Source organism: Bactrocera dorsalis, chromosome 5 (assembly GCF_023373825.1).
Source record: "Bactrocera dorsalis isolate Fly_Bdor chromosome 5, ASM2337382v1, whole genome shotgun sequence".
Classification (NCBI taxonomy): Eukaryota; Metazoa; Arthropoda; class Insecta; order Diptera; family Tephritidae; genus Bactrocera; species Bactrocera dorsalis.
In genome coordinates, this window is record NC_064307.1 from 50,679,207 (window position 1) to 50,705,001 (window position 25,795).

The window sequence follows — 25,795 nt, forward strand, 5'->3', positions numbered from 1 at the left end:
TACATATTTATAGCCTTTTTCCCCCGTTTGCTCATTATATGGTGTATTTTTGTTTCCGATGTTCCTTCAGTGAAAACTACAAATTAGTACTCAAAAAGATTTTGTTTAACATTTGTGCTTTTTCTATTTATTAACATTCTCTGCTTTTTCATTCAATGCTCAACTCCGTTCAGGCGCCACTGTTAAATTTTCACCTTTCGGGCTAGCTGTGGTGAAACCATATAATTTGCTTTTTCTGAACACGTTGCTTGCAATGTCAATTCGCTCATCGCATTATGTTAGTTTTTGACAATTCACACACTCATCCGTAGTTGGACCTTCTCTACATGTATTCTCTTTACGTTCCTGGTAACACGATTTTAGCATGTTCTTATTTGTATTGTGTGCAAGAATTTCTATTAAAGCATGTGGTATATTTCTAATAAAAGTTTCTGAAATACGCAATTAATTGTTATGAATTGATTTTGGTGCTGTGAATTTGACAAAAACTACGAAAGTGGTAAAAATTACGAAGTGGATATCATTAGCCGGCTGACATAAAAAATCACTGCAAATTTTATAACCACATGCTTGCTTGGCTAGAAAAAATCATCACAGTTGTCAAGTGTATTTATCGAAAAATTATAGAAAAACAATTCTAGTGCGCCTTTTTTACTCTTTCGGTCGGAAAGTGGAAACTTCTTACTTTTAAAAAGATGAAATACATTTTAGTAACTGGTGGTGTTATCAGTGGTGTCGGTAAAGGTGTTATCGCATCATCCTTTGGAACCTTGTTAAAATCATGTGGTCTTAATGTAACGTCAATTAAAATAGATCCATATATCAATATAGATGCAGGAACATTTTCACCTTATGAGCACGGTAAGTAATAGAATTCCATACTTCAATTACATATAATTTTATTTAAGTATACATATGAGGTTTTCAAGATGTCAACATATGTACATAAGTAGTACATATGCATGTGAATTGGCAAGAGTACAAAATATTTTTGCGTGCATTTTAGCTTTTTTCTGTTGCCATTTATAAATTCCCAATTTGGCACCATTTGTTGAGTTAAATGTTCACTACAGCACACGTGGTAAATATCGGTACTAAAGAAAAAAGCAAAAACATTTCAATGTGATTATTATGCACTTATTACAAAATATAACTTTCTTTTTAAATAATTGGACAACCCTACAAAAATCTTTTGATGAATTAACCAACGCACTTAAATTTTCTGCGTATTGAAAGCAGTTCGACGCGAATGTATTATGATCACCCGGTGTTGTTTTTGAAGGCCGGCTGAAAGCCGACTGCTTAATGGGCCTCGTTTATTAAAAGAATGGCTTAAATTTTAAAATAGCATTTAGGGTATGTACGGATAGGGAAGGTTCTCCAGATTAAGATTTATTATTGCCGCTGACTTATGATATTTGAGATATTTGTATTTAAAGTTTAAAATTTCAACAATTTAAAACGCGTGTTGCTCCGATGTTTAAAGAATTTTTCACTTATATTTTAAACTTTTATAGCTAATATCAATTCAGTAATTTGTTTCTACCTATTTATTTTATATTAAATTGAGCTAAAATAACTTTTATTCAATATACAGTGGCGGACAAAAGTCTACATACACCCCCTGTTTTCTTCTATGTGAGAGTACAAAAACTTCTTAGAAGAATGTGTTGATACAGTTTTATTCTAATCTTCTTTCTAATAGCAACAAACTTAAAAAATCCGTTAATTAATATAAAACTACAAGTTTATGGAATAAAAACTCAAATATTGTGTTGACAAAAGTCTACATACAGTACAAAAATATCTTAATTCAGTGCGAAAAACTTTACAAAATACTAGTTATTAAGACGTTTTAGTATTTAGTTGGGTCCCCATTGGCATCTATAACTGCTTGAAGACGCCGTGGCATTGATTCTGCTAAATTTGTCAACGCTGCAGATGTAATCCTGTTCCAAGGTCCCAATATGCGCTCTTAGAGTATAGCAGAGCTAGAAACTTGGTGCTTTCTAATTCTACGCTCCAAAATCTCCCAGACATGTTCAATAATATTCATATTTGGACTTTGAGGCGGTGTATTTAATTGCCTTGGAGTATAATAAAGCACCCAGTCCTTAACATTTTGCGCCGCATGCATCGGATCGTTATCTTGTTGAAATATCCAACCGGAACCGAGCCCTAAAGTATCCACCAAAGGCCTCAAATTATGTTCCAACAGAGACTTATACTTATAACCGTTCATTTCATCTTTAATAAAGTCCAACATTCTAACTCCAGAGGCCCCAACAGCTCCCCAAACCATTACGCTGCCGCCACCGAGCTTCACAATTGATACTACGTTCTTCGGTTCAAGCGTGGCGTTAGTTTTCCTTCAAATTTTAGCCCTTTCATCACTACCAAAAAGGGTGAATTTAGAATCATCTGTAAATGAAACTTTTTTTCCAAAAATCCATTTCCTTTTCTTTGTGTTTTTTGGCGAACTTTAAACGAAGTTTCCGGTTTTTTTCACAAATAAAAGGTTTCTTCCGTGGCGTTCTACTGTGGAATCCGTTATCGTTTAGAGATTTTTTTTATTGTTCTTGGGTGGATACTCATTTGTGACGTGCTTGCTATGCGTACGGCTATATTTGGAGCATTTACTTTTGGATTTTGGTCTACTTCGTTGAGAATCAGGCTGACGTCTCTACGAGATTGTTTTTTTGGGCGTCCACTGCGCGGTTTATTTTCGTCGGAACCATTATTTTTAAAGTTTTTTAAAATTGTCTGTACTGTTGCTCGACTCAGGTTTAAAATTTTAGGAATTTCACCATATAATTTTTTTTCTTTTCTCTCTTTTATCACCAAATTTCTTACATCAATTGATATTTCATTTCGCGGAGCCATTATAGCTATTGAAATGTTTAAACCACAACTAAATTCAATAAATATCAAACAATAAACATATTGAAATAAAAGAAAAAGGCTAACGTTACCTTACTGTTAATATTACAATGTACAAAGTAGGAGATTTGAACTGTATGTAGACTTTTGTCAAAGCAATTTTTGAGTTTTTCTTCCATAAATTTGTTGTTTTATGTTAAATAATGAATTTTTTTGGTTCATTGTGATTATAATAGATATTAGAATAAAACTGTATCAATACATTTTTCTAAAAACATTTTGTATTCTCATATCAATGGAAATAGGGGGTGTATGTAGACTTTTGTCCGCCACTGTACATATAACTTTTGTTCAATATTTTTTGTTCACACAATAAGGCAAGTGTTGATTCTACCAAATAATCAGTGTTACCTTATATGTATGTATACATACATATTTTACAGAAGAAATACCCCAATAGCAGGATATAAATTACATACATACATATGTAAGTATCATTAGTTTTTCGCTTAGAATTCCTTTCTGCATTGGCGAACGTCGGACCAATACCAAGGCTTCTTCAGTTCTTTTGTGTAGAACTTCTTTTTGCTCATTGGCCGACGATCCACAACGTGATTTAAAGAAATGTGAAGTGTTACTGAATATAAAAGATAACTTTAAATATTTAGATTTTTGATCTTTAAATACAAATATCTCAAAAACCATAAGTCAACGGCAATTATGCATATATATTTTCTTAATCTGGAGACTAGTCCCAAATTGAGACTTTGCCTCAAAATGTCTCAAATAGAGACTAGAGACTGGTTACAGAATCCCGCTATTAAAATCTCAAATTTAGAGACTTGAGACTGTATCACAGTACAGAATCGCATGTTAAATTTAGATTCATTGCTAAACAAACTGTCTTTCATTTATTTATGGTCCAATCGCCATGTGTAGTGGCAAAATTGAATCTAGAAAACAAATATCGGAAACTTTTGTTAAAGCCTTACACTGTATGCCTATTTATCCTGTTGCCCCTTTTTACATACATATGTTTTTTTTTGTAAGCTTTGGGTTTTTCGGTGGACTATAATTCCTTGAATCATTTTTAATAGCTCGTCCTACCCACTGCACTTGCATCAACGTTTAAATTAAGAGACTTAAGCTTTAGAAAGGATATGAGCATTTTATTGCTTTTGTTTTTTTACAATACTGTGTTGAATATAAATTCACGAAATGGAGGGAACAAAAATAATTTTCTTTGAACTTAGTAAATAATTTTAAGTAGTAAAGTTTTTTTTTTTAATGTTTTGTATATTATTTTTATTTATTTTTTAAATACTATGTATGTATTTACGAAAGTATGAATATAAGAAGAGAGAGTTATAAAATAAATCATAATTTTTATATTATCTACTGCGCTAAAAGCTTTTTTGTTTCTGACTGATTTATGCTTTAGTTAGTGACTGACGCAAAACCGTGGACCGAATCAGCTGATACTACTTATCTTATAAGAGCTCAATGTAACTGAACACTCACCATTCCATGTACGGGTATATCAACTAAAATTTCAGTGATTTACAAGGATGTTATGTTTTACTCAATTACAAATTTTCATTGAAATAACTCAAATATATATTAGGTACATAGAGCTCAGGGAAGTATTTACCCGATCCAACCCATTTTTCATATTTTCTGGAAAGAATTCTCTCTAAATTGAAATTCTATATCTCACACGTTTACCGATATTTTCTGTCAAAAGTCTACTACTGGGGTCCACATATCTATACCTAGGGACTTGAATAGTTTTAATCCTCAGGATCGTTATTTCATTATTATATTTAATTACACTGTACACATTCAAATAACGGGTGATTTTTTTGAGGTTAGGATTTTCATGCATTAGTATTTGACAGATCACGTGGGATTTCAGACATGGTGTCAAAGAGAAAGATGCTCAGTATGCTTTGACATTTCATCATGAATAGACTTACTAACGAGCAACGCTTGCAAATCATTGAATTTTATTACCAAAATCAGTGTTCGGTTCGAAATGTGAAAATCCGCTTTTTTATCGACAAATTTTGTTCAGCGATGAGGCTCATTTCTGGTTGAATGGCTACGTAAATAAGCAAAATTGCCGCATTTGGGGTGAAGAGCAACCAGAAGCCGTTCAAGAACTGCCCATGCATCCCGAAAAATGCACTGTTTGGTGTGGTTTGTACGCTGGTGGAATCATTGGACCGTATTTTTTCAAAGATGCTGTTGGACGCAACGTTACGGTGAATGGCGATCGCTATCGTTCGATGCTAACAAACTTTTTGTTGCCAAAAATGGAAGAACTGAACTTGGTTGACATGTGGTTTCAACAAGATGGCGCTACATGCCACACAGCTCGCGATTCTATGGCCATTTTGAGGGAAAACTTCGGACAACAATTCATCTAAAGAAATGGACCCGTAAGTTGGCCACCAAGATCATGCGATTTAACGCCTTTAGACTATTTTTTGTGGGGCTACGTCAAGTCTAAAGTCTACAGAAATAAGCCAGCAACTATTCCAGCTTTGGAAGACAACATTTCCGAAGAAATTCGGGCTATTCCGGCCGAAATGCTCGAAAAAGTTGCCCAAAATTGGACTTTCCGAATGGACCACCTAAGACGCAGCCGCGGTCAACATTTAAATGAAATTATCTTCAAAAAGTAAATGTCATGAACCAATCTAACGTTTCAAATAAAGAACCGATGAGATTTTGCAAATTTTATGCGTTTTTTTTTTTTAAAAAGTTATCAAGCTCTTAAAAAATCACCCTATACATATATAAAAAATTTACACTAATTGTGTATTTTTTAAGAAAATAAATATGTTTTAAAAACTATTTTGCACATTCAAACTTTCAAGAGATTTGTGTGTTTACATTTATGACAAATAGCAGTGTTGCCATACTCTGTGTCCTGAAAATATAGTAATACATTTTTCTGTTTCATATTTAGAGATATAAATGATTCAAAATGATCTATTGTTTCATATATTTATATGGATTATATAACACATATTATTTAAAAAATATAGAAAAGTATTATTATACAACAGAAAGTAGTTCGACACAAAGGAACTATGAACACCCCGGTGTTGGACCGACCAGGGTTATTTTTTTTTTGAAGCAACCATTTGTACCATTTTCTCTATATATGTATGTATGTTAAACAGAAAATTGTTTAATAGTTTTTTCAAAACACAATATGTGGAAACATTGGTATTTGTCATGATATGTAAAGAAAAACAATACAAAACAAAATAGGGGTATTCTCTTGCTCTTGCAAAACCCGGTGCACGGTGCAAGCATTGCAGATTTACAACGGCGCAACAACAAACACACGCAGAAAATTATTTGCAAGGGCTGTGAAATATGTCAGACCAAAACCCGTGTATATTAGCGTGCAATGTCACGCAAAAATAAAATTGCAACCCTGTTGTAGTTGCCATTTTACATAAAGACATATTACGTCGTTAAACTGTTGAGAAAGGTAAATTTTAATTAGATTTTATAATTTCTATTTAAATTATAAAGTTTTGTTACAGTTTTTTTGTTAAAAATGCATGCAGAAGGTGCGCCAATTCACAATAGCCATGCACAATAGACATTTACAATAAATTGACTGAATCAGCCGCTCATATATCACTTGATTCTGCAATGGGTGCTCTCGTGCCCTTGTATATTTCGGTGTAGTATTTTTGCAATCTGCAATCTTGCTAGAGCAAGAGAATACCCCTAATAAGAGTGAATTGCATATAAAATTGTGGAACTTTAAAGTGAAATATCTCGAAAACTATGAGTATGAGGACGGTATATGCGTATACATTTTTTAACCCTGAGGACCTCCTCTATCCATCCGTACCATCAAACCGCGGCGCCGAAAGAATCGTAATCGTGCCTCGCACTGTAACATATATACATATGTAGGAATGTAAAAAAATGCTACGTACTAAATTTAGTCGAAAAAGGTCGGTCGAATTCTACAGTAACTTACGGTAAAGCGGGCGGTAGAAGCGGTGTTGGCTAATCATTTACATTGCGTTCTCATAAAATAGGACGGTTTACGCTTTTCGAACGCACTGTATATGCTGCGATGAGACATTGAAACAAAATTATGTGCGAGAAAGGAAACAAAATACGACAAGGCAATGAGTTCTTAGGGATTTGTAGAAGGATATTGAATATCATTATATGTATATCACCCTGACTTATAAAAAGTCACAATGAAGTTGGAAAGAACCATACCAAGATAAATTGAAGGTACTTCATGTAGAGTTACTGGTAGCATTTCATACCGCCAATATGTCTAATCAGGACGCTTAGACTTATGCTTCAATTAGTGGCCGATGTTTCAATGTAATAGCGGGATTCTGTAACCAGTCTCTAGTCTCTACTTGAGTCATTTTGAGGTAAAATCTCAATTTGTGACTAGTTACTATTCACTAAACAGTCTCTAGCGTTAGTCTCAAAATATTGCCTCAAGTTGCAAGGAAGAAGCCATTACTCTCTGAAGGCACTTTTTTTAGATCGCAGAAAAAACAGCTCTTGGTCGGATAAAATCCGAGTCAATTCCGGTGCGTAGAACCGGCTGTCGTGGCAATCGAGAAGCCACTTAGAGTTTGCAAAGAAATACCGCCATTGGACAGCAAAATAGTTATTTTTCGATAAAAGCAAGACACATAGGATATCTTCAGTTGGAAAAACTTGTGTCCGCAGGCCTCGATGCAAGGAGTTGGATCCCAAATACACTAGGCTAACTTTAAAACATGATGGCGGCTGTATAATGATGATTTCAGGTGTTGAGCTTATTTGTAAAATAAATGGGGTTCATGGACCAGTTCAAATATGATTCAGTCATGGACAATGTAATGTTACCATATCCTGATGACAATATGTCCGCATCGTGAATGTACCAGCAAGATAACAACTTAAAACATACTGCGCGAGATTGGTAATGGTTTCAGGAAAACATGTTGTCTCTATTAAACTGACAATCATGCATCCCGGACTTAATCCTAATCGAAAATCTTTAGACACATTTGAAAAAAAGAGTTCGTTCACATAAAGTTGGAAATTTCCGGGAATTATACGAAAAGGTTAAACCATAATGGAATAATATTCCAACGGACGTCTTGCCAAAGTTTAGTGGAGTCAATGCCTCTTAGATTTCAAGCCGTGGTTGACAGTAATGGGTTTGTAACCAAATATTAACTTTAGACCCGAAATAAAATAATTTTTCCAAAAAAAGAAAGCGTTGTTAATTAGTTGCACTACCTAGTTTTGACTTTGAAGTCATAAAATCCCTTTATTTTATCAAAAAAAAAAATGGCTAATTTAAAATAACTAAATATGCACAATTTATCTTTAAGACATATAGTTAAATTTTTTTTTTTCGGAAATGCAAATATCAACCGATTTGGATTCATAAGATAGGTCGTATCATGTACTGAACACATAACGACCAGACGACAAACGACAAACGAGAGTACGAAAGTGAAATGAAAACAAAACAACGCATGTACACAAAACAACGCAGCAGTCCATTTTGCATGTACACAATATCTTTGTTGCCATACTAATACCTTGCACTTCAATGAAATTTTAATATTTTGTTAAAAGTTAAATTTTTTATGCACAAAATAAGTAAATAGGTATATATTTTTGTTTTAAATTATCAATTGTTATTACAATTATTTTATTTGTAAAATAACGTCAAGTTTGTAAGAGCTGTGAATAATTTTACATTTTACATATTAGTGGCATCACCACTCTTCCTCATCTCTCTTCTTCATTCTACTGTCGCTGGCAAATAGGAATTAGCGAGAACGACAACTGTCGGCCTACGGTCGTGTTTTCGTGTCGTCGTCAAAATAAGTGTCCATAAGAACGTGTGTAATATTTGACAGATGTCGTTTGTCGTCTGTCGTCGTTATGTGTTCAGTACATCAGCTGATTCGGGCTGCGGCGTTGCGTGTGACGAACACGAATGTCAGAACAAAACAGAAAAGACGATAAAGTGTTAGAATCAACCAGACATTGAAAGTCGTAGTTGCCAGAGTGTTAGAGTGACCAAAACACAATTCGAGTTAGAGTGTTGCTTAGTAGAGCTGGAGTAAGAAGTTGTAAACTCGAATAACGAGTAATAAAGCGTTCAGTTGTTTGAATTAGAAATAAAGAATCCAATAAATTTGTAATTTTATTTAAGTTTCAAAGCAGATAATTCATCGAGTAATCCATTACAATATGTACATATGTATATACATATGTTCCGTCTGCGTCAAAAGAAAGTGAACGACACTGGTTTGTTTTATTTAAGTTTATGGAAAAAGAAAACACAATTCTTACAAAAACAAAAGTTAAGAACAGAAAACTTAAAATACTTCATATTTATGTGTGCTAATTACAGCTTGTAAACGGCGCGGCATTGAATTGAGATTTCCTGTTACTTCCGGTAAAATTTTTTGCCATTCTTCTGCAGTTCAATGCAATTTGCCATTCTTCTGCCATTCAAAACAATGTCCTTCCTGCTAATCTTTCTTTTTCTAGTTTGATCGTGATCCAATAAATGCGCGATTTGATTGAGTTCCGGTCAATATGAGGTGATCCAATTGCATCATCCATTCTTTAACAATTCTCAGAATGTGTTTAGAATCATTGTCCTGTTGTTGAAGAGTATTAAATACCATTATACTAAAATAAATTGTTACATTATATCACTAAGTAAAAACTTAAATAAAGTAATGGAATAAACAAGTGTTGTATACTTTCTTTTGACTCTGATTGTATTTACTCAAGTTATGCAAATCTGTCATACTTCATTATGGTGGAAAACAACACACTCTTCAACTCGCCCACTTCCGTTCGCAATATCATCTGCATTCGCAACAACGTCCCAATACACGTAGTTGAGTTTCCTATCTGCCCAACCGCAACCGTTGGCGTTTTGCGCGAGTGTTACGCGTTGACCGAATATAACGGCTCGTATCTGCAGTCGGTTTGCCGAAAAGCCGACACTAGTCAAATCGCCCTCTACCTTGCACTGACCCATGTGCACGCTCCTCGGAGAGCTATTAATTTTATGGGCATATAAGCTGCAATATATTGGCATGTGTGAAGTGTATATATGTATGTGTGTGTGTATCAGTTCGTCATATGCCGCGTTGAAACAGTGTCTGGCTTCACGATTCATTTCGCCGTTCGTCAGGCGGTTGTGTGCTGCTACTTCATCATCGTAATCACCATCACCATCATCACGTTGCTAGTCAGTAATATACAATGTGCGATTACAATAAAAACAACACCCATCGGATCCTACTTTCATCCAGTGTCAGGCTGACCGGTCACTCCATTCTACTTCATCATGCCCCACAACTATAGCATTTTTGCTTCGTTTCGCTCTTAATGGCTGGTTGGCTTCTGCTGCGAGCGCTATTTTAATATTGCGTGTGTGCATTTCAATGCATACATACATTCATATGCCATGGTCGTGTGTAATACGCTTTCGCTATATACCCCCCACAGGTTTATCAGTAGCGCGCCTGGCTGCTGTCGATTGTGTTGTGCGAGAAAGCCAGCTGTAACATATGTGTGCAAAAAGGGAATGTTTAAGTCGAAAAAAATTATAATCGTAAAAAATACAAAAATAGAAACAAACTGAATTGCGTTTTGCGATTTTATGCGCCCCGTTTTTCTGCTCAACAGCAAAACTCAACGCATTTTTACTGCCATCCATTTGGCAACGTTGCGGCCAGAACGATACTAGCCACCACCAGTCTCAGCTATAGCCGCCATAGTTAGGAGCAACATTTCTGTGCGGTTAGGCTTCAGTGATTGCGTCTCAACCCTTGTTTCCCTCGGCCTACGCAGCCTTAGCTTAGATCACCCTGCTCGGGACAACGAGGCCATTTGTGTTGCTGTGATTATTGGTGTGCCGTCGTCAACCGTAATTTGCACGCCGTGACTGCGGCAGCCGTTCCCCACATTCTGCTTATCCGTCTGCCTGTTCGTCATGTGCCCATGCGGTCATGTGTTGTTCCCTTCTCCATTTTTGTCTGCGAAAAGCTTTTCGCGTTTCTGTTTTCCTTTTTCACAACGCTTTTGCTTGCTACTCTTTCATACGTCATCCAAACCCCCTCGCGTATGCACATTGCACACTCGAACTTCCTTCGCCTGACTGCTTGCGCTGGCGAAAATACGTGCCGCGTTGCCGCTCTGTTGCTTTGAGATGGCTTTGCCAACAAGCTTGGCCAGCCGTCGCTGCCACAGCAGTTTTAATGCTGGTTATTGTTCATTCGCTTCTTGTTGTTGGTGTTTCTGCTGTTGCGCGTTGCCAAGCGTTATTTACCATCGTCATTGTCATCATCAACGCCGCCACCATTGCGAACGCTGCTCAAGCAGCCGCCACAGCTCTCCTGCTTGCGTGCTAGTCAGCCAGTCATTAAATATATGGCATTTGTACACATATGCATACAGACATTCGCACATAGATGTGCATACACCGCCACTTTTATTTACATTCAGTCGCTTATTGGCAAATAAGAATAATGTGCCATTGAAGTCGTCGCTTGCATGCGCTGCCAATGAACCAGTCGGCAGGCCACCAAGCCAGCGAGCCAGCTAGGCAGTCAACCGTTCAGTTAGGTCGTTGCGTTGCTCTTTTTACTTTTATTTCTTATTTGCCTAATGGACAGTCGACTTGCTGGGCAATTTTCGCGTTGATTCGTCGCCATCACCTCTCGCTATTGGCGGCGACGTCGTAGTAATTTCCTTTTGCGGGCTTCTTCTTGTTCGTTTCGTTGGATCGCACATAAATTCTCTGCTGTTTGAATGGGTGTGTATGTCGATAACGTCACGAAAAACGCCGCTACTGCGCTTGTTGGTGATTGCCAACACCGGCAGTTAGCTGCCCAACAGTCGCCAAAGCGTTTTAATTTCGCTGTCTCCCGCGTTTTTCTTTGTCTTTGACTTTTTTGTCACTTCATTGCATTTGTGTTTTTACCTTTTACTCTTTTTGCTTTACTTTTTCGCCACATTGGTGCGCATCTACCCTGCCACAGCGCCACTCAAAGCCGCACACACTTGCTCTAGCATTTTTTACTTGCCTGTCCGCTCACTTTGTTTGCTGATTTTTTCCGTTTCCATTGGGAGCTTTTAGTTTTTGTTTTTGTCTGCTATTGCGTTGCGGTAGTGCGCTGCTGCGGTACTCATTTCTTTTTTTGCTTTGTTGAGTTTATTTTTCGCTCGCCAGTGCCAGCCTGCCAACCGTCATTTGGAATGATTTTGTCAGCCAACCAACCGACGAGCCATGCAACCAGCTAGTCAGCCATCGAGCCGGAGCGTGCTGTGTCGTCGCGCCAACTGCTTGTTTTTTCGATTTTTTATGCTGAGCCTCCATTGCTGGCGGTCGCTTGTTTTCACTTTGTTTTGCTTCCATTTCATTCGCTTTTGAAATTTGCGCTTGGCGAATTTCAGTGTGCGCGCACACGGTGGCCGAGTTCTACCCCTCACGGCTCGGCCTTGTTTGGTCTGGCGAACAGCCGCGCGCTGTGCCAGTCAGTCAGCAGCGTCCCCTCTTTGACTAGTTGCTGTTGTTGTGCTGCGTCAACTTTTGTCTCGGCAATCACCCCGCACTCTGTTCCGTGGAGCCAAACAGCCAGTCAACAGCCATCCATCCTCATTGCGTTAGCGTCATCATTATCGTGGCGTTGTGAGCAGTAGCAGCAGCAGCAGCAGCAGTGTAATGGCAGTAACTAAAACAAAAATAACAACAAACGCCGCACCGTTGCGGCTGGTACTGTGTTGCTGTGTGCAATCCGCGGTGAGCCGTGTGCTGCGGTTTTGTTGTTTTGTTATGCTCGTCATTGTTGTTGGCACCGTTGTCGATGTACATATGTATGTATATGAGTGGTATGCGCTCCACTTGAAAAGCCCAAATTGTATGCTCACTAGCCGCACAAGCCTAGCGTTCAAAGCGCGCAAATACACGCCATTCGCGTCTACCCTTCTCAACATGTCGCGCCGCGGGCTTCACCTCTCTCGTCTGCATCGTCATCATCATCATCATTGTCGTCATCGTCAGGCGGGCGCAAGGTTTGGTTCTGGTGGCGACGTAGCCTTATGGCGGCTGTTGACTGTCTGGCTGGAGCTGACGTTGGTAGCGTTGGTGCTCTTGCTGGCGTGCAAGGAGGAGGCAAAAGCGTTTGCGTTTCACAAATGTGCTTCCACACGCTACTGCTTGCTGTTTGCTGCTAATTCAACGCCTGCCCAACTGCCTCGCTGACTTTCTGCCTGCAGCCGCATGGTCGAATGTGTTGGCTGCCTTGCTGGCTGGCTGGCTGGCTGGTGTGTGACTCTGCTCAGCTGAATTTTCAATTCAGTTGTGAGCCGACTGCAATCAGCAGTGGAAGTGTGTATATTTTAACACGTGATAACGCGAACGTGGACGCGCAATTCAAGTCTATTTTGTGTTCTGTGTGTGTTTGCGCGTGTGAGCGTGTCACCATCGTTAACGTTGCTACATCGTTCCGAGTCCAACTGGAATTCATAGGAATATATTCATTGGTTGTTAGCCAGTTATTTGCTTGCGTACTGATTCGTTAGTTAGCTGACTTGATTGAGGCGTTGCGCGTCCCCACCATACATACCCACGGTTCGCGCACCATCACCTGTTCCAAAGTCATGCTGTCACCCGTCACCGACACTTTTATCATCGTAATCAGCACGTAGTGGTGTTGTAGCAAGGGCTACTACTTTTTGCCAGTAGCTCGTGGTACCGACGGGTCCTTTTGCTTTTGTGTGCTGCGCGCGTGTGTTTTATTGATTTTATATTTCATGCGACGCCTGCATAACCGCCACCAACGCGTGCACGCGCAGCGGCCACCTCCCTGTCTGCTTGGTAGCCTGACTTCATTTCACCATATATCATACCACGGCAGTATATGCATACATACATACATATGTATGTATACACTATATGCTGGGATCGCATGTATGTATATATGTATGTATACTTAAATATATGCATGTATCTTTCCTGCCTATTGTTCGTTGTCCCCCTTTTGCACGGTACATGGCGGCGCCGTTGATTACTACGTTTGTATAACTGCACCTCCCCCTGGGCTCTTCAGTTCGTATGCACTTGCCACAATATTGTTTCTATGATTACTTTACAGTTTGTTTTAATTTTCGCGCTTATTATTCGTACGCACATACTTACATATGGAATTACATTGGTTCGGTTGATTTGATATTTCAAAATTTTAAGGATAGGAAAGCCTGCTGCTGCCGAGAAATAACCTAGATCAAAAGAAATCCAATACGATCCATCATAATTAGATGGACCTTTAACAGCCCAGTAGAGTCCTAGTGGTTGTGAAAAAGAAGAAAAGAAAAGAAGTTCACAAATATTTTTATAGAAAGCTACCGAATGAACACCGGGATCCGTTCTGATTAATAGAACCTACAATCGTCGGAACACAGACACTTCTCTAAAATAAGTTTACGGACCTAATAATTTTCGATTTAATGGAGATAGTTAATATTCACAGTAAGTGCTACAACAGGCTTAGAGTAGAATCTTACATACATATAAAATGTATGAGGTCGGGGACATTGTTCAGCACTTGTAATCTAATTATACTCTCCGTTAGGGCGTCTTATTAGATCCCATCAGAAATCTTTGTGACTTTCTTAATTTCTCCTATTTTTTTTATTGGTGGATTACTTTTTCTCAAGTACTAAGAACGTTTATAAAACTGAATGTATGATAAGTGGAGTGATTCCGGTCCTTCGGAATCTCCAACCAGTAGCTGACCCTCGCGTAATAAAGTTCTCAAAATAGGGATTTTCTCCTAACAAATTTTATTTAGTTTGAATAAAGAATGAGGTTGAATATCAAATTCAAAGCGTTAAGTTCTACAAACTAAGTATCTTACAAAAAGTAAAGAATTTGAATTTCAAAATTCAAATTCAAAAAAGCTCTCGATAAAATACGTTATACTTTATTGCGAATTGAGCAAATTTTGAATGACCCTCACGGTACTGTGGAGTTATGCTTAATAAATGAAAATTATATACTCATGTATGTACATAACTATATACAATAGTTTTGGAGCGAATGTTTGTAAGTGCATCATCTTTTAATATCCGTTCGATCGTCTTTCTATATATTTTTTCGAACATGTTTATTCTTTTATTTCTACTTAAGATGGCACAGCGCTCTAATTTGCAACTGTTGCAAGTTTGTAAAATTTTATTGCGCTTCCTTTGACGTTGTTGTGTGCGTCGATATGCGCTGCGGTGTTAGTGTTGTTCCTTTATTTTAATTTGTTTATGCTCTTCAGTTGATGAAATGTTGGGTGGAAAGAACTTGCTTAGCTTTTTGTCGGCATTGCGACGCAATACCTATGTACATACATATGTATTACTTGCTGGGCATTTGGTCACAGCCGATGACGACGCCGTTCTGGTTGTTTTTGTTAGCACATTCCGCTGTGAATGCCCAAATGAACGCTTGCCAACGTGTACTTGCTTGGCCGCGAATTACCTGTGCGTCGCTACCTTCTGGTTTCCTTTCAGTTTGCTCAGTCTTATCGCAAGCTCCCACACTTTTCTACACAACTTCACAGCTATACATACGGTATACAGCAAGCCTTCGAGAAATGCGTGTGTTGTGTGTGCATGTATGTACCTTTGATACTTCACTGTGTGGCTGCGTCATGCCGGGAGTAATTTACTTTGGTTTGATTTCAGTATGCGCCTCCGGTGCCAGACTGCGGCATTTCTGCTTTAATTTTTTTTTCAACTTTTTCTATGCTCTGCGTTTTCAGCTTATTTTCGCTTTTGAGTTTTGCGCGCTAGTGCTTTTGCACATATCCATTTGCTTGTTGAGCCGCCATAAAGGCGAAGCGACAGCGTGTGCGCCGTTGTTGCTGTTGTTATGTGTTTGGATGCGAACGAGTGTGAAAGCGGCGAGGTATTTCCTGCTGTCGCTATAGCGCGAGAAATAAAAGTCACAAAAAATAAACAATAACAATAAAAACGACATCGGCAGCGACAAAGACGAAGGTGATGGCGACGACGAGAACAACAACGACAACAACAATAATAACATAATATTAACGACAACGGCAATCTGGCAGTCGAAGTGAACTTTTGTTCACGGCACGTACAGCCGCCAGCGCCAGCGACAACACACGCCATCAACGCCGCCTTCATCATTCGCAAAGCTACCAAACAAAGTGCCAAACTGACGCCGCGACTTTGCGTGGACAAACCGAAAAAGCAAAGGAAATTGAAGGAAAGCAAAGTGTAGCGCGGTAGACGGAAGTGTGTTGATGGTGGTGTCGGCGGTTGTGGTGCCGGTCGTTTTCAGGGTCGCGACGTGAGGTGGGGTAGAAAATATTGCAAAAGGGCATGGAAAATTTGCGAATCGCGCATGGAGTGTGGAATACGACAAAGATACTTCACCACCACGGCGAAGAGCAACAACAGCAGCGATGTTACGTACACACAACATCATGTAAGCAACAAAAGTGACAGTAGCAAAGGAGCGCGAAATAGTGGTAACTGAGTCAGCAGCAAACAGTCAGAAGCGGCACATAAACTCAGCAACGACTAACGACAGCAAAACCCATCAACGGTATACACGGATCCCAACAAAAGCAATAACGACAGCATAACAAAAGCAACAACGGTCAAAAAGCGCGTGCAACGCATAACGCTAGCTTCGGATAGGACTGTGTATATTCATACACACCTACTTGTATCTGTAGATGGGTGAAGCAATGGAAGGAGGCCTGAGCGCAGACACATGCGGCGCTTCGATCGACTAGCTAACTTGAATATATCTGTGTTGTTGGGGCGCAGGAACGCGACAGCTGCAATTACTGCTGTTTGAAGCCTTCGTCGCCAATAACGGGAGACCATTCACATTCACTATGCTGCATTGGCTTTGACGCTTCGCTAGCCTTGATGTTGTTTTCTGTGTTTTCGAGGGGCAGTGGAGGCTGGTGCGTTTGTGGTAGTTACGGTGCTGATATTGCTTTTAGTATCACCGGCAGCAGTATGTTTGGCAACGATGATGTGTTCGTTGTTGGCGGCATTGCTTGTCTCCAGCGAGCGAGTAAATTGTACAGCTGCGGGTGTCGCATATGCAGTCTTTATACATACATACATATGTATATGTTTGTCCATACATACATGGGATGCTTGTGTACATACATACATACATATGTACATACATATCTTTGAGGAATGGGGATTGGTATTGCTTTTTTACTCGGCACCCTTCTGACTTCTCCAGACCCATTGGATGTGGTCTTCTAACGGCATGTGCACATACATACATATGTACATATGTATGTATATGCGCACTTGTATGTTAAGGTAATGGAAGGTGATATTGTCGGTACCTTTCCTACACATCTTAAGTGCTTTCATGTGCATATGTACACTATAGAAACTTACATATTAACCTAGTACAGTTCTACGCTCAGAAGTGCGTAATATTCGCTAAAAGTGGTACCGTGTTCGTCCAGACGCCATTCATTGCGTCCGCTCGCACATTGTCTAGAAATCGAAAGTAAAAATAATACTACTAATTTTCGTACGAATTTAAATACTACCAAGCTTATGTTTCATATTCAAGCTCAAACAACAATGCAAAATGATGCGATTTATTATTTGACCTTGCAGCAAAGTTTACTTTCACAGTAAGAAGTTTTATTATTGTAAGCATATATACTATATATGTATGAAGATAAAGAATTTTATAATTAAAACCAAAAAGTTTGATTATAAATAATTTCTTCCGTTTCATCAAAAATACAAGCCCAACATCTTTAAACATGTAGGAAAATATACATACATACATATGTACATATAATATATTTTTGGTATAATAGCTACCTTATTTATAATAACCTCTGAATTTAATGCAAACTTGGTATAAATTAATATTAAAACAACTAATAATAAGTTCTGAGTTCAATCTGACTCCCGCCATCCCTGCATATCCTTGCCAAAAGCATGAACTTTATTTGTGATGCGCGATTTTCTCAGCGACTGCGCATCGTTTACTGGGACATGATGCAATGTAACAAATATTTTGGGTGTATTGAAAAATCATCAGTGTTTATACGTTCTTTTTCCATCCCCCGTATACTAAATATCAATGATTTACAACGCACCTCTTATTTTGTAATAGGATATCTACCTGTAGCACTCATGTAAATTATAAACTCTGGCGGCTTGAGCTACTTTTGTTGAGCCAAATTTTGTGCCAGAAATGCTTCCAATTGGTCCACTTTGCCACCTGCATGCGCCGATCTGCAAGCGACATATTCCAGGAGTTGTTGTTTTTTAATAAATTTGTGTTTAATTTGGCGAGTATCTTGTGCCAATTTACCTAAGCGTTTTAAGTTATTTGGCGCTTTTCAGATGGTTTACGTTAGTATAGATGAATAAGAGTATATAGTAAGTATATACATATGCATGTACATATGTACCTATGTATGTACATATACATATGTATGTAAGTCCTTGCTGAATTTTGTGTGCCGTGTTGTAGTATAAAATTACTTTTGCAAAAGTGGTCCACCCAACAGTCAATCGTTGTCCTGTTCAAATTCCCCTTACTTACCCCCCGTCAAGCCATTCACATGTTCGTTTTAGGCCTTGTCGATTCTCTGCATTGAAGCGTGTCGTGCGCTTTTGTTGTGGCTTCCTTCATCTCGCCTTCGCCTCCTTATTCAACACATTCACTGTCGTCGCCTACATCGCGATGAACGTGTCAAATTATTCGCCAGCTGCATCTGTTCTTTGGCGCGCAACTAGGCGTCGTTATCGTCGTCGCAGTCACTTTGCTTACTTAGCGCTCTGCGCGCAGCAAACGCCATCATCATTATCGCCGTCCTCAGTTCCGACGTCCGATTCACCGTTTCTTTTTTGCTCTTCGCGACCCGGCGGCTGGTACTCCAATTTTTCGTTGTGTGTCAACATGTACACATACAGCGCTTACGTATGTACGTATTTATGTAGGGAAATGTTCAAGAAGGGTGTCATTATGTGTGTACGCTTGTCGTTCGCACTATCGTGCTATTTGCCATACACCAATCTACAGCTAAGTGTTGCCTTCGCTCGCTAACCGTCTGGCTGTAGGACTGTGTGGCCAGCCGATATAATTCGCTTTGCTTGGCAAAACCTCCGTTTGGCGGTGCACGTCTGTCCAACCGGCAGACAGTTAGCGATTCAGCGACCTAAGCGGCTTTGGCTCCCCTGCCGCTTTCATCAGCATTTCGCCTTTTTATTGTCGGCTTGTGTGTGCCTGTCTGGTCGTCGGCAGCGTTTACTGCTACTTTGTCTTGCTTGTATACGGCCCTTCTTTCATGCGTTGCGCTATTCGCAGGTTGGTAAGGTTTTGTTTTATTTTATTATTTTCCCACTTGATTTTGTTTTTGAAAAATCGCTGCCGACATTTTGCTTTCAATTCGAACGCAGTGCTTGCGGCCGGGATGTAGTTAGCAGGCAGCAGTCGTAGCCTTCGTGGTTGTTGTTCATCATTGACGTCGCTGCGCTCACACGCTCACTGTTCACTGTTCACTCATGCACATTGTTCTACCCCACTCCATCGATCCTATATGCCGTTGTACCATTCAGCCTGCTAGCTAACTGGCCGTTCCGAGAGGCAGTTAGGCGCTCAGCAATCAGTCGGAAATGAACGTTTCAATCAGTCAGCAGTAATAAACGAATCGACGCGCGCGTCTCAGCTTACTTGTTAGTATAAAGCTTAACTTTCGATTTACTTGGATTGTAGGGTAACGAAGTGCAAAACGAATCAACGTTTAAAACTGGCGTCACAAAACGGCTTTTTACTCATGGCACCAAAGAAGTCTACAATCGTCCTGAACGTTGAACAATTTATACGCGACGTTCAAGAACGGCCTGCCATTTGGAATCGTAATTTCCATTGCAACAAAGCATTTTTAGAACAAATGTGGGATGAGCTGTCTAGCGCACATAAATTGCCCAGTGAGTACTTGGTTACTATTTGCCGAATAAGCACATTTTTCTATGCTTGTTTTGGTTTTTGACTTTTGACTTAGTTTCTTTCATCGCTGATTTGCTTGTATTTTGTTTGTTTCACGTTGTGCGTTCTTTTACATCTTGTGTGGCTTCTGCAATCACCGGTTGGCTGCTATAGAAGTGGTGCTCAAGGCTAAATGGAAGGGTCTGCGTGATAATTTTCGTGTAGAATATAAACGCATTCCGCGCTCGGAACAAGGTGATTTCCTAGTGGAACCCGCCACATTTGAATCGAAATGGCTACACTATTATGCTTTGCTGTTTTTGAGTGAGTTTTTAAAATAATTTAAAATTGATTGAATTGACGTGTTTTGTGATAGCAACAGAGGATAGTATTAAGCAGTTGAACAGTAAAATGTGGAATTTTCTCATTTATTTTAAAATTTGATTAAAAATTAATAAAATTTAAAATTTTTAATATAATATTTTTGGTTGTGAACAACACCTGTATCCACACAAGCCTACTGTTTATTGCTGCTTCTCTGTTTTTGTCTTTAACTCATTTTTAGTGCACACTCAAAAGTAATTCGCTTTTACAGCTGATCATATGCGTCATCGCATGCCCAAAAGTGAGCCGGATCAGTCTTACTACTTTACGCAACAAAGTCAAGATTGTGAGAAGACTGTGGTTGAACCTGACCTCACTAATGGGCTCATACGTCGCATGCAGGACAGCGATGAAGAGTTCGATGAGGACGATGTTGATGAAGATGATGATGACGTGGCAATACCAACGCCACCAGCCGCTCATACACAAACTGTGACTTCCATAAAAACCGAGGATGCCCGCTCAATTCTAAAAAACGCTGGCGTACTACTACGAGCTGCACACCTTTTAGATGATGATGACGAGAAGGAAGCACAAGATTTGTCCAAGAAATCCATGGAAGCTAACAATAATAATAATAGTGTGAATAAAAATTGCAACAACACCTTGTTGACTAGCAACGGCAGCTCGCCCTCTTTGCTGAGCGCTTGCATGGGCAACATAATTACCACCATTGCACAAACAACCACCTCCATTACACCACCCTCAACACCCAACTCCAGTATAGTCAGCGCAGCAAGTGTGGCGACCAATTCAATGGCAGCCGCGACACAACAACACAAAAAACGCTCTGTTTCACCGCCACCACTGTACAATAAAGCACACCATCCACCCCCTACAACTACATCCGCCGCATCCGCACTTACCACAGCTGTGGCCGCAGCACTAAATAATGAGCGCGATGAGTTCTCTTTAAATGGCAGCAGCAGTTGTTTACACGGCAGCCACGAACACTTGAATTTCACCAAGCACTCATATGCGAATGGGTTAATACCGGCGCTTAAGTTGAAACGTCCGCGTTTGTCGGAGGATAGCAATTTTAATGGTTCATCAACGATGGACAATACTGCGCCGATTGTGCCAGAGGATGACGATTATCATTACCTGCTGAGTTTGCATCCATATATGAAGCAGCTGACAGCGGCGCAAAAGCTGCGCATTCGCACCAAAATTCAAAAGTTAATATTCAAGGAACTCTACAAAGAGGATTTGGAAGAAACCAAATAAATCGTAACGTTGTTGTTTATAGTCATAACAGAATTAGTTGCTCATTTAATTGAAAATTGTGAAGACGACTTCTTTCTTTTTAGTTTTGTAACTTTAAAGCTCACTATATAAGACTGTATATATACATATATGAATACTTGGATGTATTACTTAGTTGTAAGTGTACCTACATACATACAAAAACAGATAATGCTACAATGTGTGGCATCCCCACTATGGGGAACTCAATCTAAAAATCTAGTTTTAACGTTTTCAAACGTTATTTGCTTAAGCCAGAAATAAAACATGAATTTGTGCTAAGAAATATGGGTTATTAAATATTTTCACACGTTGAATATCGAACAGTAGTTCAAGGTCTTTTGGTGAGGTAAGTGCTGACTAAAATACATACTTACATATACTATTTTCAGCAATCATATGCATTTGGTTTATTGCATATGTACTCTAATAATTTTTTTAAATTAATATATTTTTTTATTTCTCCCAGGTGAAGTATATGTTCTGGATGATGGCGGTGAGGTCGACTTGGATTTGGGCAATTATGAGCGATTTTTGGATATAACTTTGCATCGCGACAACAATATAACGACTGGTAAGATTTATCAGAAAGTTATTGAGAAAGAACGTACTGGTGAATATTTGGGCAAAACTGTACAAGGTAATTCTTCACAGTTTTTATATAATGTAAATTGAATAACTGTTAAATTGTATTTCTAGTTGTTCCACATATTACCGACGCCATCCAAGAGTGGGTAGAACGCGTGTCTCAACGTCCAGTGCAAGGCAACTCACAGCCGCAAGTGTGTATTATAGAATTGGGTGGCACAATCGGTGACATTGAGGGGATGCCTTTCGTGGAAGCTTTTCGCCAATTTCAATTTCGCGTAAAACGTGAAAATTTCTGTGTAGCGCACGTCTCACTTGTACCCTCACCACGTTCCACTGGTGAACCGAAAACAAAACCAACACAAAGTTCTGTACGTGAGTTGCGTGGTTTTGGTTTGAGCCCTGATTTAATAGTTTGTCGGTCGGAGAAACCAATCGGTCTCGAAGTGAAGGAAAAAATTAGTAACTTTTGTCATGTAGCGCCAGATCAGGTTATATGTATTCATGATCTTAGCTCCATATACCATGTTCCATTATTAATGGAACAGAACGGAGTTATAGAGTTCCTCAATGACCGTCTGCAGCTGAAAATTGAGTCAGTAAAGCGTGAGAAGTAAGTAAATGAGTTTTATGTTAGATATTAAATGTAGATTAATGTCGCGTCTACAGTGACTATAAATTTCCAATGTTGAGTTATTAACCATTTATTTGGTATATTATAATACTTTACAATACTTTACTTATTTAAACAAAAGATATTAAGCCGAATATTTTTTGGAATTACAGATGCTTGCAGCAATGGAAGGACCTAGCACGCCGCTCTGAGACTCTCCGCGAGGAAGTGAATATTGCCATTGTGGGTAAATATACGCGTTTAGAAGATTCGTACGCATCCGTGTTGAAGGCACTCCAACATGCCTCACTTGCTGCAGGTTTTAAGTTAAACTTGAGATTTATTGAAGCTTGCCACCTGGAGACCGGTACACGTGACAAAGACCCTACTAAATATCATGAGGCTTGGATGCAGCTTTGCGATAGCGATGGCGTAGTTGTGCCAGGTGGATTTGGTTCACGTGGCATGGAAGGAAAAATAGTTGCATGCAATTGGTGTCGCGAAAAACAGAAGCCTATGCTGGGGATTTGTTTAGGTTTGCAAGCGGCTGTTATTGAGTTTGCACGAAATGTGCTGGGCCTAAAAGACGCAAACACTACGGAAATCGATCCCAAGGTCGGCAATCCACTTGTTATTGATATGCCCGAACATCACACTGGTCAAATGGGTGGCACGATGCGTTTAGGTAAACGTAGAACCACTTTTTCAGATGAGAAAAGCATTATAAAAATGCTTTATGGCAACCCAAAAACGATTGATGAACGCCATCGACATCGCTATGAAGTAAATCCAAAATATGTTCCTACGTTGGAGGAACATGGCATGCGTTTTGTAGGCTATGATGATGAAAAACGTCGCATGGAGGTTATTGAGTTGCGTGACCATCCTTATTTCGTTGCCACACAATATCATCCCGAATACTTGTCACGGCCGCTTAAGCCATCACCACCATTTCTGGGGCTAATATTAGCTTCGAAGAAGCGGCTGGGTAACTATTTGGCACGTGGTTGCCGTTTGTCCCCACGTCAGCTCTCCGATGCATCATCTGATGAAGAGCTCTCGGCCGAGGAGTGCGAAAAACTCGTTAATGCTGTGAAGCCATTGCAATTGAATGGATATTTATCGCCGTCAACTCCCGCACGTCTGCCAAATGGACGCGCTAAGGATGCAAAACCAAATTGCAAAGGGATAGCATCGGAGGAAAAACAGCTGAATGGAGATCCTAAAGCAAATACACCTACTGGAGCTACCAATGGTTTTAGCAGTAATGGCAACTTGCGTTAAACATATGTAGAAGCGGTTTTCCATAATATATAAGAAATGGTTAGATAGAGATAATTCAATTGGTAAAATATTTCAAAAATGTTAATTTTAATAGTTTATCTTCAGTTGCTTATATGTGTTACACTTTTTAAAAAATGCTCACATTTTCTTTTTTTGGTATTAGCAGTTTTCAATTAAATATTTAGCTCCGCAAAAACATTTGCGAGTGTACATTTATTCTGTGGTACTGGTGGGTGTGCATGGTGGCGAGTCAATGTTTAAAAATACTTTTTTTTTTTACCTACCTACCCACTCACTCGCTCGCTCACTCCGGATGTTTGGAAGAGGCTGAGCTAGCCTTCAACAGGTGCAACATTTATTCACCGCCACCAGAAGCACTCACACCAGCAAACAAAATAAAAAAACAGAATAACACTAGTAGATATGCAAGCACATTTTTTTTTGAATACTGCTAATAAGTTTTGAATACTGTGAGTGAGGCGTGTAACAATTCCAAAACAATGTTATCGCTAACTTAACTATGTATACTTATTTTTTAGATTTCAAATTGAAATATTTTATTGATGTAGCATCGTTAATATTATTATACAAAAGTGAATTCAATTTGGCAAAGTCCTTACGGTCTAACTTTGGGTTAATATTCAAAATAGATTATTTCCTCAGTTCTTTTTTAAGTACAAAGTGAAATCATAAACGTTGCAAAAATTCAGTCCCTAAGTTTTTATACTTCAATACAAAAATTGTTGCATTCTAGGCTATATGCGAAAGTTATAGTTGAGTTCAGAAACAAAATACTTGTATATTCTTGCTTTCTTGCTTCTGCTTTCAAACTGCAAACGTAGTTAGACTGTAAGGTCGCGACCAATGAAATATATCATTTTTTACTTACGATTTTTTTAAAGTGTAAGATCTAATTAAATTATATATGCTTTCATAATCTGTAAATCTTGAAATAGAGCATATTGTTAGATTATAAGAATTATATACTTGTATGTTAAAAGTGTGCCAGTTTTTACAGTTGTTTTTACTAAAAAAACATTAGTATGCTTCCCTTGTGCCTAAATGAGGCAAGTAACTAGAAACTGAATTGAATTTGCTATAAGATTGGCTCATTTATAAAAATCTCGTTACTTTTTCTAAGAAATCCACATTGAATTGTAATTCGAAATTATAATTAAACCTATGACACTAGGTTATTAATAATATAAGTTAAAATAATCGTTAGAGTAAGTGCAGTTGCAAAATAAATTAGTTTTTACTCTGCTGGAATTATTCGCGCAGTCGGAGAAATAATTGGAGCCAATTTGAAGACTAATTGATTTTGTACTTAAAAATTTTTGTATAAAAATATATTTTAGTACTGTGTCTATAAAAGAATCTGAAATAAAATGAAGGTCAACGAAGGAAACAAACATTTCATTCTAATTATTTTGCTGGACTTATGTTTGGTCATTTCACCACCAAGTAAACTAAAAGTTTTCTACCAGCCATGTGTTTCTATTTGTAATTTTGTTTACTTAATAGCGAAATTATTCACTTAATTTCCCTAAAAGAAATTAAAAATATATATGTGTTCACAAGTATCTTGTAACTTGATAAATTTCGCATCGTGTATGCATATAAAGTCAAAGTTACCAGTTACGGGCGATTCGAATTGAAATGGCTTTGAATGTTCTAAGAAAAATTGGAATCCTACCAATTATGTTTTTAACTATGTCGCGCCTTAAGATATGCAACATTGTTTACTTAAGTAAGTC

At 38.7% G+C, this 25,795-nt stretch overlaps 1 protein-coding gene and 1 long non-coding RNA gene across 9 annotated transcripts; one reads left to right on the forward strand and one right to left on the reverse strand.

Moving 5' to 3' along the window:
- Positions 1–293: 293 nt before the first annotated feature.
- On the forward strand, positions 294–25,450 carry LOC105223979 (CTP synthase). 7 transcript variants are annotated; one of them, XM_011201909.4, is made up of 5 exons: positions 17,602–19,303; positions 19,396–19,634; positions 19,712–19,926; positions 20,099–20,248; positions 20,520–21,839. In XM_011201909.4, the coding sequence occupies exons 2-5, from the start codon at positions 19,612–19,614 to the stop codon at positions 21,533–21,535; spliced, it is 1,404 nt and encodes a 467-aa protein (XP_011200211.1). In that variant the 5' UTR covers positions 17,602–19,303; positions 19,396–19,611; the 3' UTR covers positions 21,536–21,839. The 7 variants fall into 7 exon arrangements, with proteins under 7 accessions (XP_011200216.2, XP_049315265.1, XP_011200214.1 ...); XM_011201914.4 differs by lacking the exons at positions 17,602–19,303; positions 19,396–19,634; positions 19,712–19,926; positions 20,099–20,248; positions 20,520–21,839 and adding exons at positions 294–861; positions 22,023–22,193; positions 22,253–22,754; positions 22,928–25,450; XM_049459308.1 differs by lacking the exons at positions 17,602–19,303; positions 19,396–19,634 and adding an exon at positions 722–861.
- LOC115065979 (uncharacterized) lies at positions 9,077–9,852 on the reverse strand. Of its 2 annotated transcripts, none has more exons than XR_007423078.1 (2): positions 9,713–9,852; positions 9,077–9,557 (listed from the first exon to the last, which is right to left on the reverse strand). It is a non-coding gene; the product is annotated as an uncharacterized LOC115065979 (long non-coding RNA). The 2 variants fall into 2 exon arrangements; XR_007423079.1 differs by having other exon boundaries at positions 9,689–9,808.
- Positions 25,451–25,795: the final 345 nt, after the last annotated feature.